The following is an 18,744-nucleotide window of genomic DNA, read 5'->3' as shown; positions in this document are numbered from 1 at the left end:
CCGATAATTATATACTTGATTTAGCCTCCAAATGTGCGCAACCGAGGAATTCAGCACGCTGCCTCCTCAACCCCTCCCCTCTCTGAAGCCCCTTAGGGAGGAGGGGTTGAGGAGGCGGAGTTACACGACAAGAAGCAGTTGTATATTATGGCGGCTGTTACTTAAAAAAACGACGCTCTCACCATCTGCGAAACATGCACCGCAAAAGTTCCACGAGGCAGAAAGAAAGCGTCCTCATTCAACACCACTAACCCAGCAGCCATTTAATTTTATTTTTGGAACGAATTCAAGGCTGCTGCTAGCGGGAATGCTAAAGCTATTGTAAACACAAACTAAGTTAAACTACGGGGCTTGTGACGATACAGAGTCGGGTTGTTTGGGAATGCAGCCCAAGGCAGGTGGTAAACTCGCATCTAAGGCTAAACACCGGCACGACTGGAGACCGATAATCGGCAAGTAGCCGTTTTCCGACGGAGCCCGCCGCTCTGGCCGGTCCGGCAGGCTGCCTCGTCATAGCCTGGTTCCCCGGCGGCGGGACCGCCGGCGAACACCCCGGTTTCTCGAGCGTTCCCCCACGGCATGCGGGACGCGAGGCGTGCGCCTCCGTCCGGAGCAGAGCCAGGTCCGGAATACGCCGCGGCGAACCGGCCGGGGCGGGCGGATTATCCGGTACGAACGTAGCTGCCGCCGCCGAAACAAGTCACAATATTTTTTAACCGAAATAACCCGAGAGTCAAAGCCCTGGATAAAAAAATATTGCAGTTTATACGACCACCATTCTTCATGAAAAACATGCCAATCACATCATTTTCACCACAGACATTTGGACAAGTGATGTCCAGTAAGCAAGCTTATCATGACGGCACAGTGGTTAGATGATAATTTAACTGTGCAGAAAATGAAGTCAGCCAGTCAATAATGCATTCAGTATGTAAAATGACGAGCGATCAGATGACTTTGTAACGCTGCCTTTATTTTCGGCTTAACAAAACTCAGGCACAAAACAACATGCACGGGGATGCGAGCTCCATCTCCGTCCAAATAGTACTGCCGTGTATCGGTTTAGCTGCTGTAAAGCAAATGTCATGAGTGCCGCAAATGTAAACAAAGCGCTGCAGAATGGGTACATGACGTCTCTTTTGAGTTAATCATTTTCACAGTGTGCAACAAAGCATATAACATTAGCAATCACTTTTCAAATTATTTAACTTATTATTCTGCTCAATTACAGTCACAGTAGATAATCAAAACTTATTGGCACTTATTAACACTTATCAATTTAACTATGCACATTCCTGTTGTAATGAAATAACAATAATATTCTGTAGCCACAAATATTATTCAAAATCTTTCCTTCTTCCAAGCTTTTTTAAAAAAAAAAAAATTTAATTAAAAAAATTTTTTTTTAGGATTAAGTATAATAATTTATTGCTCAAAATAAGGCTGTTAACATTATTTTCAGCTAGCTATTTTTCTTCCAAGAAATCTGAGAGAAATACACTTGAAGCGCTGGCAGATAATTTCACTTATTTCCAATAGATTTACACTTAAAACTGACTAGTTTTAAGGAGGAGCGTTTTGCAGTGTAGTAATGTTATATATGTTAGGAATGGCTTACTTTTAAAGGCATTTTTGTGCAACTTAGGTATTTGCTCTGTAAGTAATTGTTGCCAAAAGTTTACCATTACACAATGTCAGACAATCTGTCATTATTTAGATGTTGGAACTGACTACTTGTTCATATTTTATGTTGAAAAAGAAGAGCAATAAATTATATTTTTGCACAGTAATATTTTATTTTTTGTATACTTTAAAATTTTACATAAATCTTTAATAGAATTATCGACTTGACATTATCGGTTATCGGTTGGAATGAGGAGGAAATTATCGGTTATCGGTATCGGTTGAAAAATGTATTATTGTGCATCACTATTAAAAATAAGAAGCATTCATTTATTATTGGTAAGGACACTTCAACAGCGGGCAGTCATAGTCAGGAATGAAACCACTTACTGGGGATCGATCAGATGCTGATTTTTTGATTTCCAATCAATCCGATTTGTTTTTTCAAGGTATGTTTTGCTCATACGATCCAATCCGATAACCGTATTTTTAAACCTCTCAAAACAATCCCAAAAATAATGTAACCTGTAAATGGCAAATCACATTTTGTACAGTATTTGAGTGGGCCCTGCTGCTACCTCCTCAAGAAATGGTCTGTTTACAAATGTTACACAATGATCTGTTACTATCACTAGTTTCTGAAGAGAAGTAGTCAGACTCAGCGGACATGTTTGCCTAGTGGTTTAATTTACAGCAGCCAAAAAGCACTATAGCACTGAAAACGTTCGCAACTATTGGTTCGGATCAGATCTTGTGACCAAATTCGATACAGTCCGATACTCCAAAAATAGCTGTATCGTGCACAGATACCAATACGGAGTATCGGATGGGGACATCATGACCTCTGACCCTTTGATCGCAGGACAACTCGCACTCCCAACCGCATCATGGTCGTCCCAACTGGCCACTGCACTATCGAAAGAACACCATACATACCTACGACAATGAAGCTTAGTGGTGGCAGTATCACGTTTGGAGCTTTTGTCACTTCGGCTATAAAGTCGGCCTTAAATTGAAGGGAATTATGAATTGTTCAAACTCGCAGTGTTCGCACAAAACCTTCAGGCGTCTGTTAGAAAGATGAAGAGAAATTCTATCTTTAGCCATGACAGTGACCCAATGCCATGGCTGTACTAGGATAAGAAATCATCCTTGGAAATGTTGGCTTGGTCTTCCATCTCCTCAATAGCAATGTAAAAATGTCTTTTAGTTCCCCTAAGGCCTGGATTTTACTAATATTTAATGAAACATGTAATTACAAAGGGAGGATTAAATGAGTAGTCAAATAGAAAAGGTAAAAGTTGCTTTCAGGCATGCTTGGAACCAAATAAATAATCACAGGATCATTAAAAAAAAACTAGAGAAACTTTTAAAGATGTGATGCTGTATTACTGTTACTCAAAGTGGGCATGCCTTTTGCTAATAAAAACATTCCAGAACATCCAGTTCTACGTTGCAAGTGTGAAAATATAAACATGAATTTAAGGGGTACATAATATTTTTTAAAATGGAATCTTAATTTGCATAGAAAGCCCATGAAGGGATTCCTGTTTGTGCTTCTTTTACCTGTCAGCTTCGTGCACAATATGCAATCATAGCTGTAGTTTTTGTTTATTATGCTACGTACTGTACACCCACCCATCGGATTGGGAAGATTTTTTTGGATTGTACCCGGGAAATTACCGAATATACGTACATATTGTAAATCCTGCACCGTTCACCGAATTATGATGTACAGTGGGGAGAACAAGTATTTCATACACTGCCGATTTTGCTGGTTTTCCCACTTGCAAAGCATGTATTGGTCTGTAATTTGTATCATAAGTTCTCTTCAACTGTGAGGGACGGAATCTAATACAAAAAAACAGAAAATCACGTTGTATGATTTTTAAATAATAAATTTGCATTTAATTGCATGAAATAAGTATTTCATACATCACAAAAATCGAACTTAATATTTGGTACAGAAACCTTTGTTTGCTATTACAGATACCAAACGTTTCCTGTAGTCCTTGACAAGGTTTGCACACACTGCAGCAGGGATTTTGGCCCACTCCTCCATGCAGATCTTCTCCAGAGCCTTCAGGTTTCGGGGCTGCTGCCGGGCAACACGGACTTTCAGCCCTCTCCATAGACTTTCTATCGGGTTCAGATCTGGTGACTGACTAGGCCACTCCAGGACCTTAAGATGCTTCTTACTAGAGGTGTGCAAAATTTCAGATTCTTAGATTATTCGCGATTCGGCCGTGGAAGATTCGAGAACGATTCACAAACATCCAAATTCCGATTACTGAAATATGCCAAGTAAAGCGGAAGTACAACACACTCAGCGCGCCGCGCGGTCTTAGGGACGCAATGAGGAACACAACGAGAGTAGCTAAACATCATGCTTCTCAACTCACGGCTCTAGCTCAACTCATGCCACGAGATAAAAAAACACAACAACATACCTGACTGCTACCGAAAAGCTGCTACAAAGTACATCCACATAATGTTACGGTAGATATCATTTATATAGGACTAGATGCAATATAAATTCGGTAGCGTTAGCAGCACATCTACAAAAAGCTAGATGCGGGCGTTAGTAAACTGCCGCCATCTTAAAGCAGTACACTTCTCTGCAAGGCTGTTGTAGCGAACCTTCCAAGCGAACCTAATTAACTTTTTATCTAAAATACTCCTAAATCGGTAAAATATTGACTTGAATCTATCTTTAAAATAGTTTTAAAACTTTCACATGTCGAAAGTAGGCAAAAGGGAAATTATGGAATAACGGGAGCAATTTTAACAACTTTAACGGTTGATTCACAACATTAAATTAATTGAATGTAGTTTAAAGCTGCTGATACAGAATGTGGACTGGAGTTTTTTATTTACTGTTATTTTTGTATATTTGTTTACTGTTATATGTTAACTTGATACTGAAATAGTAGTTTGGTTTAGCCTGAGAGTATTTTTGAACAATTTTGGAACTAATGTACAAAACATTAAAAAAAAAAAAAAAAATAAATAAAATTAAATTTAAAAAAAAGGAAGGGGGTGCATCAATAATCGTTTTATAATCGAATTGGAGCCTCTGAATCGTAATCGTAATCGAATCGTTAGGTGCCCAAAGATTCCCAGCTCTACTTCTTACGGAGCCACTCTTTAGTTGCCTTGGCTGTGTGATTTGGGTCGTTGTCATGCTGGAAGACCCAGCCACGACCCATCTTCAGGGCTCTCACTGAAGGAAGGAGGTTGTCAGCCAAGATCTGGCGATACATAGTCCCATCCATCCTCCCCTCAATACGGTGCAGTCGTCCTGTACCCTTGGCAGAGAAGCAGCCCCAAAAAATGATGTTTCCTCCTCCATGTTTCACGGTTGGGATGGTGTTCTTGGGGTTGTACTCATCCTTCTTTTTCCTCCAAACACGACAAGCCGAGTTTAGACCAAAAAGTTCCATTTTGGTCTCATCCGACCACATGACCTTCTCCCATTGCTCCTCTGGATCATCCAGATGGTCAGTGGCAAACTTCAGACGTGTCTGGAAATGCACTGGCTTCAGCAGCGGGACCTTGCGTGCGCTGTAGGATTTTAATCCATGACGGCGTAATGTGTTTCCGATGGTTTTCTTCGAGACTGTGGTTCCAGCTCTCTTCAGGTCATTGACCAAGTCCTGCCGTGTAGTTCTGGGCTGATCCCTCACCTTCCTCATGATCAGTGATGCCCCACGAGGTGAGATCTTGCATGGATCCCCAGAACGAGGCAGATTGACCGTCAACTTGAACTTCTTTCATTTTCTAATAATCGCTCCAACAGTATTTACCTTCTCACCAAGCTGCTTGCTTATTTTCCTGTAGCCCATCCCAGCCTTGTGCAGGTCTATTATTTTATCCCTGATGTCCTTACACAGCTCTTTTGGCCATTGTGGAGAGGTTGGAGTTTGTTTGTTTGAGCATGTGAACAGGTGTCTTTTATAGAGGTAACAAGTTCAAAAAGGTGCATTTACTGTACTTCCGGTAATGAGTGGAGAACAGGAGGGGTTCTTAAAAAAGAACTAAGAGCCGAAATATTTACTAGTTGCTAATGTATCAAATACTTATTTCATGCAGTTAAATCCAGATTTATTATTTAAAAATTATACAATGTGATTTTCTGGATTTTTGTATTAGATTCCGTCCCTCTCAGTTGAAGAGAACTTATGATATAAATTACAGACCTCTACATGGCTTGCAAGTGGGAAAACCAGCAAAATTGGCAATGTATCAAATACTTGTTCTCCCCACTGTACATACATTCAATCAAAGTTTTTATTTCAAATGCAATGTGTTTTTTACAGTGCCAAAAACCTTACAAACATCCAAATTCCAATTATTTAATAATACAAGGTAAAGCGGAACTAAAACACAGTCAGCGCGGTCTTCGGGACGCAATGAGGAAGGGACCGAAAGTAAATATCATCTTCAACTCATGCCGCTCGATTTAAAAAAAAAAAAAAAAAAAAAAAATCAATAATACATGACTGCGGCCAACAGCCGCTACAAACAACGCCCAGTTGCTAGTTGCTACAAACATACGGCCGCATAATGCTACGGTAGATATCACATATATATCGAACTAGATGCATAATGACAGACGACGGTGGCGTTAGAACATGTATGGAGAACTTGATGCGAAACGACAGACTTGCCAGCATTAGTAAACAGCCGCCATCTTAAAGCAGTAGACTTCTCTAGAAGGCTATGTTGTAGCAAACCTAATTAACGTTTTATCTAAAATACTCCGAAATCGGCAAAATCTTGACTTGAATCTATCTTTAAATGATGAAACAGTTTTAAAACCTTTACATGTCGAAAGTAGACAGAAGAGAATATTGGAATAACGGGAGCAATTTTAACAATTTTAACGGTTGATTCACAACATTAAATTAATTGAATGTAGTTTAAAGCTGCTGATACAGAATGGGTTGATTATTTTAGTTCCTGTGAACTGTTAACTTGATACTGAAATAGTAGTAGTTTGGTTTAGCCTGAGAGAATTTTCGAACAATTTTGGAAGTAATGTACGAAACATTAAAAGCGAGGGGGCATCAATAATAGATTTATAATTGAATCGTAGCCTCTGAATCGTAATCATAATCGAATCGTTGGGTGCCCAAAGATTCCCACTTCTACTCATTACATTGTAATAGTGTTATCCATTCACCCATACAGCTTATACTAAATTTAGTGGGGCTGGCAGCGAATGATCACTTCTAATTCAAATGGATTGGATATTTATCACAGTCAATGGCCAACGAATTAAAAACGAGGCTACCTGTCACCCAATTTTGACCACAAAAAAAAAAAAAAAACTGATTGTGATTTGTATTACTATGTTGCGATTCGATTTGAATTTTTACATTTCACATTTTCAAATGAAAAAAAGCAGGAATCTGAATGAAATTAGTCATTACTCTACAACAGTCTTTCATAAATTCTGTTGACAAACATGAGAATATGTGACTGAGTCGCCGCTATGGCATGTCGCACATTGCACAGGGCTACACCACAGATTCTCAGGTACTACATAATACAGTGTACACATAGGAATACAAATTGTATAACCTTTGCCCGACTCTGACTACATGATTTCAAACCGATTTTAGCCCTTCAGACATGTCATGGAGAATCGTTGACTGTTGTGGCCTACATTTTGAAGTAGGTGCGGGCTGTACGTAGGTCACGTCGTCTCGTGCCGTGTGACATATCCACCGACTGCTGATCTGGAGTCTCTGATGCCTCATGACCATGTCTGGTCTTCCTACTATTTGTTGATGAAAATTGACCAATAGTGTCCAATTGGTGTTTTTAATTTTTAATAAATACTTTTTATAAACGTAGTGAGTGTTTCAATTGCCATTCCTAATCATCAGTTTCAACATCAGCCTTTGAAAGTCCGATATCGGTCAGCCTCTAGTATGTAGCAAATGCTAAACAACATAATTTTTAATGGTACAAATATTGTATTGCTAACAGCGTTTATTACACCTTGGCCTTGGTTATTGTTGACTGTGTTTGTGTGAGAACGTGTTTACCAACTCCTTATATAATAATTTGCCCGCGTCTCATCTGGCCTTGTGCAATGTGCTAAGAGCCACAAATGAAAAGAATAGCATTGAAATATGGCCTCCATGTGAGTTGGAGTGATCCAAGGGTGTCGTTTATTGATCTCTTGATCTCTAATGAAAGTTGATGTTATTTTTTTGGTGGGGTAGAGCCTTGCTTGACTTTAATGTACTAAATGTTGTATTAAGCTACTTTATATATCAATTTTTTAAAGCAGTGAAAACGTGATCACTCCCACAAAAGGCAGGAAATGTAGAATTATTTTACTTTGTTTACCATATGACAATGAGCCTCATAGTCACGAAGTTGATTTCTCTGATTCCTAACATTGTCAAAATTAGGTTTGGTAATCTTTGGCATTAAACCAATTTGGTATGTATCTCGAAAGAGAGTTGCGGTTCGAGGAGAAAATGATATCTTTAAAGCCATAACAGTTCAATTTCAATTACAATCACAGACGAAAATATTGGCACCCCTTAATTTTTTCGGAAAATACACAATTTCTCCCAGAAATTGATCAAATTTGTCAATGTGTTTATTTATTTGATGTGCATTGGAAAAACACAAAAAACGTGAATGGAAAAAAGCCAAAATTGACAGTTTTTCACAAAATTCAAATAATGGGCTGGACAAAAAAGTTGCACACCCTTTGGAAGAAATAACTGAAAGCAATGGCTTCCTATACGCATCAACAAGTCTGTTTCACCTCTCAGATGGAATTTTGGCGCACTCTTCTTTTTGCAAACTGCTCCAGGTTCCCAGTTCAAATGTATTGGACGTCAGTGGTGATAAACTCAATTCAATTCAAAGCAGAAGGATGACAATAGCTTGTTTTTCTGTTTCATTCAAAAGTAAAATATTGTTGAATTATTTTCTGACCCTTGTATTGATAATTGATGTATCAGCATATTGTGAGATAATAGTTATCGTGAGGCTTGTATGGCAAATCATATCGTGAGGTACCCACAGGTTTCCACCCCTAGTTCCTACTGTTAAACATGGTTGGACTTGAATGATGTTTTGGGGATGTGCCTTGACATGTGTACAAGGAGTTACGAAATCTGGAGACTTTCTGATTCTGTTGAATAATTATAGAATGGTGTTTTGCCATCCGTCTTTTTTTTTTCTTTCTTTTTTTTCTTTGGCAGACTTAATTCACACTGTTTGGTAATGAAAACAATGGCAATATGCCCACTCTTGATGTAACATGGTTATAAAACCCCTTAGACGCTTGAGGGAGAATTTTATGCTGGCAAGTCTGACTGTGGCTTAAAGGATTTGATCTACTTGTAGCAACAATGGTCTTGTGGTCTCAAATGTGCCTGCTGGTCTCTGCGGGAGGGCAAAGGCCTGGGAATGTCAGGTGGTCCACTTCGACTAACCTATATGGAGGGTGTAAAGTTACGTCCAGGACCGCCGAGACTGTGAGAAAGGTGTCTAAGCATTCTTAGCGCACGTATTTGTGACCAGGAACGTGCTGTGCATTGGCTGCTGTTACTGTGAGAAAAAAGTGGAAGAACATTTAAAGGTTGAGCATCCTTGTGACAATGATCTAAATGTGAGTGTCTCTCCCACTGCTTTTCATTCTCCATTTGATGAATATGTTTGCACGGCTCCACATGGGGGCCCACCTGCTGTCCAAGTTGGCATCATCCCAACAAATTGCAGCCTTTTGGCTTTCGACCACTCTGTATTATCATGTCATTTGAGATTAAAATGGGTTAAATCCAGTACTTTGGTGACAAAAGGTTTCACCACATGTTATTGTTTGGACTTAATTGTAACTTGTATATTATAGTTTTTTACTGTTCCTTACCCATTCTGTACTTTTTGTTTTCCTCCTACAGTACATTTTAGGGATGTCCCCGATCCGATCATGTATCAGAAATTGGGCCTATCGGGCCATTTTTCAAAGGATCTGAATCAGGTAAAAGGATTGGGTTTTTAATTATTATGATGATGTATTTTTAAGGGCTAAAACCTCACAAAACAATCCAGAAATACAGTGGCATCGTCAAAAGAAAGAAAAATATATGCATTTTATACTCCGCAACACTCCCGCAGAAGAAAAGCAGAAGTCGGACAGCACTGTAACATGTTTGGAACTTTTGTTAAAAATGAAAAACACAAAAAAACCCATTTTTTTTGTTATCCGTTCAAAACTTTGTATCGGCAGATTCTCTGATTTGAGGGCAAAAATATGCAATCGGGACATCCCTAGTGCATTTATATAATGAGTGTTTCAATTGCATATCATGATCAATCGGCTTAAAAAAAAAAAAAAAAAAAGTATAGAAGGAGTCTTTGAGTTTGAACGAGTTCTGTTCCTACGCTGGCATCTAGAGGTATAATGATTAAAGTTGTCCAATAATGACTTTTTAACCAATATCCCAAAATTGACTAACTCTAAAAATCCAATACAGATATGAAACCGATACCGATATACAGTATGCGGTCGTGGACTTAACATTTTATGGCTAATTGTATTGTCATACCCCACTGGATGCTTTAATAATGTTAAATGTAACAACTTCAAGGTTTTTAAAATAACCATTCTGTGAAAAATAAGCAAACAACTTCAACTGAAGTTATGGGAAAAGTGCTTATATTGCACCACTATATTTATTGTTGAAATTAAAATAGTGCGACATCGTTTTTTTGGGATCAAGCACACGTGCAAGAGTAAAATGCCCAAAAGTCACTATTCTGACAGATAGCCAAGTAAACGCTGGACTTCGTAATCTGAGGACTCCCTGTACTGGTTTAGAACAGAGGTTTCAAACCGGACCTCAAAGGGCTACAGTGGGTGCAGGTTTTTGTTCAAACCCATCATGAGGACAGCATTTCACCAATCCGGTGTCTTACAGGTGTAATCAGGTGCAGTCAAGTGCTGCTTGTTTTAGCAGGAACCTCATTGGTTGAACTGTCTGTGCTGGATCTGTTGGAAAAAAGACCAGGACCCACTGCGGCATTTTGTGGAATCTGTTTGACACCCTTGGGATAGAAAATTGGCTTTAGACATTGGAAAACGGCTGTTTTTTTTTGTTTTGTTTTTTTATTTTTTTTATTTGTTATTTTTTAAATCGGTATTGTAATCAGCGTTTAAAAATCCCATATTGTTTGACCTCTAAATATAGCCATAGTGGGAACTGACTCCAAAGCCTGATTTTTGCTTCTGGGTTCCGTTGACGGCGGAGTGAAGGCAGACCCTACGTTGTCATTGAGCATTCGAAGTTCTGCATCAAGGGAATGCATAGCTCTGTAATTCACCGCCAAGCCACTAGAGGGGTATGGCTTTGTCTTTGTAGGGTTTATGGGGACTCTTATCAAATTCCTTTAGTTTTCCTCCAGTCGTAGATAGCAATGGCAACGGAGATGGAACGAGTGTATTTGGAGCTGCGGCTAATCAATATTGAACAACAAATGTTGTTAATACAAATGTTGAGGGGTTGGCGATACAGAAGACGTTTGTGGAGGTGTTTGAAAATAGCTGTGTTGTTATTTTTAACCGGAAACAACGTTCTGAACGGACCAATCACAGTCCTTTGACGTTCACGTCACCACACGTTGACGTGATGCGTAGTCAGGAATTTTTGGGGGTGCACGTCAGGCTATGGCGTAGGATGCTAAATCGGGGTCTACGTTAATGGCGTAGGTCTGCCATCACAGCAACGCAAAAGCATGAATCAGCCTCAAGACTAAGGAGTAGGTCTGTGGAGATTTAGCGATATAAAAGGCTTTTTTTCCCCCTCCATACCTTCCAGTCTTGATTACTGTTATTTTTAATCATTTGAAAAAAAACACATCAAACCATACCAAATATCTACTGTTTACAGATACAAGGTTTTAAGGGTCTTCTGCTGAACAATAGTACTATCTGGGCATTCTATCAAATTACATGAGAGCAGGAAAGGATCGTGTGCACTTTATGGGATGACTGTGCAATTGATCCTCCTTCTCCAAGTGGAAAGAAGACACTTTAACTGTATACATAGTCTTTCAAAGTACAGTGATACCTCTACTTACGACATTAATTGGTACTGAAAGTAGTCTCGTAACCTGAAAATTCCGTAAGTAGACGCGTTACCAATGTAAATGCCCTAATCTGTTCCAAGCACCATTGAAACGCCACATTAAATTTTATAATCAGGGTAAAACCGGAATAAAACAACAGCCAAACACATTTGAATCATACCATATACCTAACCTAACCGTTAATACCTGTAATGAAGTACGGTATTTTTCGGACTATAAGTCGCAGTTTTTTTCATAGTTTGGCTGGGGGTGCGACTTATACTCTGGAGTGACTTATGTGTGGAATTATTAACACATTATTTTATCATTTCAAATGTTATTTTGGTGTTTTGGAGTGACAATGATGGTTTGGTAAACTTGTTAGCATGTTGTTTATGCTATAGTTATCTGAATAACTTAATAGCTATGTTACGTTAACATACCGGCCATGTTCTCATTTCGTTGTTCGTGCATCATGTAACATACTATACACTTATTCAGAATGCGGGTCTCTATTGTATTTTTATTTTAAATTGACTTTCAAGATAAAATCCAACACATATAGAACAGATATGTTATCAAGTAAATTTCCCCCCAAAATGCGACTTATACTCCAGTGCAACTTATATATGTTTTTTAATCTTCGTTGGGCATTTTATGACTGGTGCGACTTATACGCAGGTGCGACGTATAGTCCGAAAAATACGGTAGATAATAAAACATGCAAAAAAGAAAGAAAAAGCTTACCTCTCAAGTGAGGCAATTCCCTCCTCCATGAGATCGATGGTGCCTATCGCCTACCTCACTTTTCGTAACACAAAGCGCGAGTAGACCTGTGCTCTAATGTGCTACTAATGTAGTGAACCATGTGTGTGCTTAAAAAACTATTTGTGAGACAAAAATGCCAGGAGACTTGTGCTGTTTTGGCAAAGACGTCGAGCCCGCTATAATAACAACATCATTGCGCCTGTGCACGTCATCATACTGCGACACCAAATTGAAACTTCATCAACAATAGGCCAATAGGAGCGCAGAATCACATTACTTAGGAATGTTGGGAAAGATTACGACCAATAGGTCAGGAGAATCTTGTGACGCAACATTTAAAAGCAGTAAGTACATACATATCTTTTACAGGACTATAGTATTTTTGCCTTTCGCAACCTGAACTTTCTTTCTTAAAGAGGAAATATCTTCCCTTTTTATGTCGTAGCCTGAAAATTATCTTTGTAGAGATGTTTGCAATTAAAGGTACCACTGTACAACTTAGGGAAAAAAAAAAAAAAATACACGACTCCCAAGTATCACCAACTAAACTGCAGTCCTGTTGTGGTACTGTTGTATGCAGTTGTTAATAAAAAAAAAAAAAAAACGAGGCAGTGTCCGTTCCTAAAAGCTTCATGTAATGTCTCTAGTTTCAACCTGTTTATTTGTCATAAATGCTTATTCAAAAGCACTTCCAACATGGCATCAATGCAATTATCATCAGCCAAACATACAGTAAGACACTTTGCCTTTTAAGGGTAACCCTTTTGAAACGTCAAACAATTGTTTCTAAAGCATAAAAAGTGGCATGTAATTTGAAAATCCGGCTTCCTGGAACATTAAGCACATCTAATTTAAAAACCTTTGAACCCCTCCCGAATCACATCAGCATAATTCTATCAGCAGGTAATTGACAATTGTTTGTATTTGCTGTGTTCTCTGTTCAGAGATATGCCAGGGTCACGATATGATACGTTACAATACGATATCCAAAGATTTTTCAAAAACTAGGAAATTAAAACATTTTTGGGGTCATATTTTGTTGATTTCGGGCTGTGAAAGAATGCTATCAAGAGCCAGCGAAATTCTTTCCACCAAAAAAAAAAAAAAAAACAGTCTGAAAGCAATTCTTTCTAAATAAAATCATATTTTGTTTAACTATCACTGTTGGCTCTTGGGCTTCAAGACCTATTATTACCCCAATAGAGCAAATGAACCACCATGCAGCTTTGAACCAACTTCACTTGGGAAAGAACCTGTGTTGCCACCTGCTGTCAAAACTGTTGTCGTGCCTCATGCCTCTTGGTTTGCAATGCGGCGTTGAGTTTATGAATAACTTTTAAAGTTCATGTTCTGTGCTGATCATTTCCTCCATTACTCTTCCAGTGCTTTCATTAATTTCTAGTTATGCTATTTAGTTTTTTTTATGTGGTAATTTTAGTTTACTTTTGAAACTTAGTGATGTGCTATTAATTCCACTTGTTCTTCTGTTTACATAATGTGAGTGGAAACGTATGCACTCTGCCTCATGAGCACCACCAAATGGTCGGTGGCTGTTTGTGGTAAAGCTGCTGAGATAGGCCAGTAGTTAGACTAGAGTATTTATGGGCTATATTGCCCAAGTCATATAACATGCATCTAGTCGATATATCGTGTAGAGCTGTCCCCATTAGTCGACATCGTCGACGTCATCGATGACGTAAATGTGTCGACGGGCAAAACATGCCGTCGACGGGTATAGTAGCAGCATAGTAACATCGCGTTTGCAACTGCGTCACCCTCCCTTCGTCCTCCCTGCTCTGCTCTCTCGTCTCCGTAAGTCCGTCCTTCTTAGACTTTTCTCGCGTCAGTCAACCAACATTGTAATGCACGCCTTACCCGCCTCATTAACGATAACAGCCAAGATGAGAAAAGTAATTAATTAGATTACTCACTACTGAAGAAAATAACGCCGTTAGTAACACAGTTATATTCTAACGCCGTTATTAACAACACTAAACATATCATCAAATGATGTTTTGTCCCAAACCCAATTATCACATGGCACAACGAGGTAATTGTTTTTGTCTGTTTTTTTTTTTTTTTTTTGACTAAAAGTGTTTTCATGCACATTTACTGCAATTTTGACACCTTTATCAGTTATCCTGTGCATTGTGTTGTATTGCATGTGAAACATTAGTGTGGACTTTCAAAATAGGGGCGAGGTAGCTCGATGCATCCAGAGATGACTTATCGCTTACAAACTTTTTTGAAGAAAAAACTGTGTAACTGCCAACACGCAACATCTGGCCATGTATCAGCACTCTACGTATAGTGACATAACTAGGGAGAGGCACATGTGCCAAACTGTCACTTCACGACTAAGGGGAAATGGATTTACAGCATAAAAAGTACAGTACTTGTATATCAACAATTAGGTCTATGCTGTAACTCCCACACCACAAGTTTTTTGTTTTTCTGCTACATGTGTATTGCATGGATGACTTTCTTGTCAACTGCTAAACCATCACACACAAGCATGAAAGTTGTCTAACTAGCGGAAGAGGATTTGCAGTGTTTGCATATGGCTCGCCTGATCTCCACATACCCAGAGGCCGCTGGAATACTCTTTCAAACCACTCAACCGTGCAATGCATTCCTTATCTGGCGTAAAATCACTCATCTTTGTTCCCTACCATTGTGTCATAACATAGTGAAAATTCATAACGATTTACAGTACAACCAAAGTGTTTTATTACATGTCGACATGTGACACAAGACTTGCTTTTGTAGTTGTACGACTGGATTGACTTTTGTTTTGTCAATCAAGATACGACGTACAAAAAAAATATACGAATGGAGGATAGTGTTAATTTTATTAAATTTGTACTTTGGGTGTGATACTATATCGAAAAGGTGATAGATTGCGATACTTTTGTCGCCAAAAGGTTGTGAATATGTTCCCACCAAGAATGCATCTACATTAGCCCACTGGCTGGCATTGACCGTGCTAGACATCCAATTCATTTTGACTGGATTGGACGTCTAGCGCTCTCAATGGCACTGAAACCAGAGCATTCACACCCAGTCTTTTGTGGACATTTACAGGTCACTTCCTGTTCATTTTAGGGAATCTATTTCCTGTTGATCTTGAGTCTCTTCCGATTCATTTTGGGACATTCTTCACTTCTTTTTCAGTAACTACAGTATATACCAGGGGTGGGCAATTAATTCCACAAAGGGCCGCAGTGGGCGCGGGTTTTTGTTCATACCCATCATGAGGACAGCCTTTCACCAATCTGGTTTCTTACAAGTGCAATCAGTTGATTGCAGTCAGGTGCTCCTTGTTTCCACTGAAACCTCATTGGTTATACTGTGTGTGCTGAATCAGTTGGAACGAAGACCAGGACCCACTGCGGCCCTCGAGGACCGGTTTGCCCACCCCTGGTATATACTGTATCAACAGGACATGACCTGTAAATGCCCCAAAATCAACAAGTGACCCAGAAATGGGTCAACAGGGAGTGACTAAAAATAAACCGCAAATGAACTGAAAGGCCCCCAAATTAAACTCATTGGTTGCTATTGACTGCCGTGGACGACTGATCCTTTTGAAATGGATTGGACATCTAGTAGTGATAAACTCATTCCAATTCAAAGCAGAAGGCTGAAAATAACTTGGTGTTCTGTTTATTGGTTTTGTAGAATATACTAGAATGATTTCCTGACCCATGTATCGATAATTGTTGTATTGCCACATTGTGAGATCATCACTATCGTGAGCCTTTTATCGCAAACTCCTCTATCTATTAGCTCAATGGGAAAAATACAGTCACGCATAGTAATCAATTACTAGTTCTGTTTTGAATAAATTGTGTCCAATTAACGTGTGTGTGTTCACCTCCCTGCTACTTCCTGTCTTTGACCCGTCTCTTGTGCCTCACCCCCTACCTCTTCTTCCACTTTCCTTCTTAACCCCCCTCTCTCTCTTTTCTATCTCTCTAGTCCCCTCTCTTGCCCCCCACACAGATGCTCCCAGCCGTGCAGATTGACGGGAGTGATGGGATGTGTCAACTAGGTATTTCACCTACCCCATATTTTCACACAGCAAGCAGGGAGAGCCATCGGGTGGGGATTTTACAAGGGGCACTCAAGATTCCAAAACAAAACGCTTTGTTAAACATGTTGCAATAAATGCAGAAGTGGGTTGAGTAGCTCAAAATCTTACTCAACAGTAGAAAGACTCAAAACTAGGGATGTCCCGATCACATATTTTTCCACCAGAGTCAGTCACCCTATTTTGAGAATCTGCCGATAGAGTCCTGATCCGATACAGATTTTTTTTTTTAACAAAAGTTTAAATGTTACTCTCCCACCGTGCTACCTTCATAATGTGAATTATTTTCAAACAAAAATGTCTTAGACAAATGCTTGTCTTTATAGAATGCTTTATTGAGTGAGTCCACTCAAATCCACTCACGCTGCTGAGAACAGCCTCTCACATACACAATGAATTGTCACAGCACACTACTCCTAGTGTGTAACAAGCTAAACGATGATTGACAGATTTGCACCTTTGCTCGTAGAGCTACTAACTACCAGGCTTCTCTGGCAAGATCAAAGCTACAAACCTGTCAGTCATCGTTAACTTTAACTACAAAACTCAAAAGCACTGCACACCAAGAAAAGCAGCAGGAGGGAGAGTGAGAGGCTGTACGAGCATGAAGCAGAATTTTTTTTTTTTTTTAAATTAAAAACTTGATCCTTTTCACCTGATTCCAATCCTCTAAAAAAAGCCACGATTGGCCTGATTTCCAAACACGTGATCAGATAAGGACATCCCGACGTAAAACTTTTCCTCAAGTAAAAGTAATTCATCCACAAAATTTACTCAATTACAAATTTAAAAAAAATCAGTGACAAGAATACTCAAGAGATGAGTAACATTGTCAGTAACTGCTTACAGTGTGATATGTTTTAAATTGGAGTGATCCCTCATTTTTCACGGTTAATGAGGATCAGAACCCGCCGTGATGAGTAAAAAGCGCTAAGTAGTGCTCCCCCATTTTTTTTTTGTGTTCAATGTTTTTATTCAGATTTAGAATTGGAAAGAGATACATATTAGACATGTTTTTTCACCCGCCCAAAGTATAATTAAAAAAACAACAAACTTGTGTATATATACATTTTAATAAAAGGTTTTTGAGCACTTCAAATGTAATAATTATGATAAGTTTTAAACATGATACTGTCCCACTGAATTATTTTTAAAAACGAATAAAGTAGAAAAATGTTTGTCTTTATTTAAGGCTTCTTTGAGTTAGTCCCTTCAAATCCGCTCAAGCTGCTCTTTTAGACTCATTGAGTTGCCACAGCAACTGTTGGACAAGTTAAACAATGATTGAAGCATGCGGTGCTTTTAAGGTTCGGCTTCCAAGCATCTGTAGCGAGATCTAACATTAAACGTCTGTCATTCGTCGTTAACTTCAGTAAGCTACTCCAGTGCACTGCCTCACCAACAAAGACCAGCAGGAGGCAGAGTGAGACTATGTGATCAGCTCGGGACGGCTCATCTGTATTTATTTTTTATTTTTTTTAATTGAAAAAAAAATCCGCGATGGACTGAGGGCTGTGAAGTAGCGAAGGATCACTGTAATGGCATACTTTTTTTCTCAGCACATCATCTATATGAACTGTTATTGTAATTATACTTTACCTATAGATTATTACATGACCACATTAGGCCAAAACAAAATACAAACATCATCAAATTCATTCAATTAGAAAAATGAAACTAAAGATACACAATAATATCGGTTGCCGATAATTATCGGCTGATAATGGCAATTATGACGTCACACAGATAATCCAGATAATAAAAAAATTCAACCGATAATGCAATCCGATAATTATATACTTGATTTAGCCTCCAAATGTGCACAACCGAAGAATTCAGCACGCCGCCTCCTCAACCCCTCCCCTCTCTGAAGCCCCTGAGGGAGGAGGGGTTGAGGAGGCGGAGTTATACGACAAGAAATAGTTGAATATTATGGTTACTAAAAAAACGACGCTCTCGCCATCTGCGAAACATGTACCGCAGAAGTTCCACGAGGCCGAAAGAAAGCGTCCTCATTCAAAACCACTAACCCAGCATCCATTTAAAACTGCATCACAAAGATTTTTGGAACGAATACGAGGCTGCTGCTAACGGGAATGCTAAAGCTATTGTAAACACAAACTAAGTTAAACTACGGGGCCTGTGACGATACAGAGTCG

The 18,744-nt window shown here is 39.1% G+C and overlaps 1 protein-coding gene across 6 annotated transcripts in view; it reads left to right on the top strand.

Annotated features, from left to right (window-relative positions):
- Positions 1–18,744, top strand: part of slc23a2 (solute carrier family 23 member 2) — a 94,559-nt gene that overhangs the window by 7,434 nt on the left and 68,381 nt on the right. For 2 of the 6 annotated variants that reach the window (XM_057831343.1, XM_057831342.1), the window contains exon 2: positions 16,474–16,546. The exons of 2 other annotated variants lie outside the window; for them this stretch is intronic. In XM_057831343.1, coding sequence (XP_057687326.1) covers positions 16,498–16,546 — 49 coding nt within the window. In that variant the 5' untranslated portion in view covers positions 16,474–16,497. 2 more of the 6 variants (XM_057831341.1, XM_057831344.1) reach the window with 2 other exon arrangements.

This window comes from Corythoichthys intestinalis, chromosome 3 (assembly GCF_030265065.1).
Source record: "Corythoichthys intestinalis isolate RoL2023-P3 chromosome 3, ASM3026506v1, whole genome shotgun sequence".
NCBI classification, from domain to species: Eukaryota; Metazoa; Chordata; class Actinopteri; order Syngnathiformes; family Syngnathidae; genus Corythoichthys; species Corythoichthys intestinalis.
The sequence above is the reverse complement of the archived record's forward strand: the minus strand, read 5'-3'. Positions and strand labels throughout refer to the sequence as shown.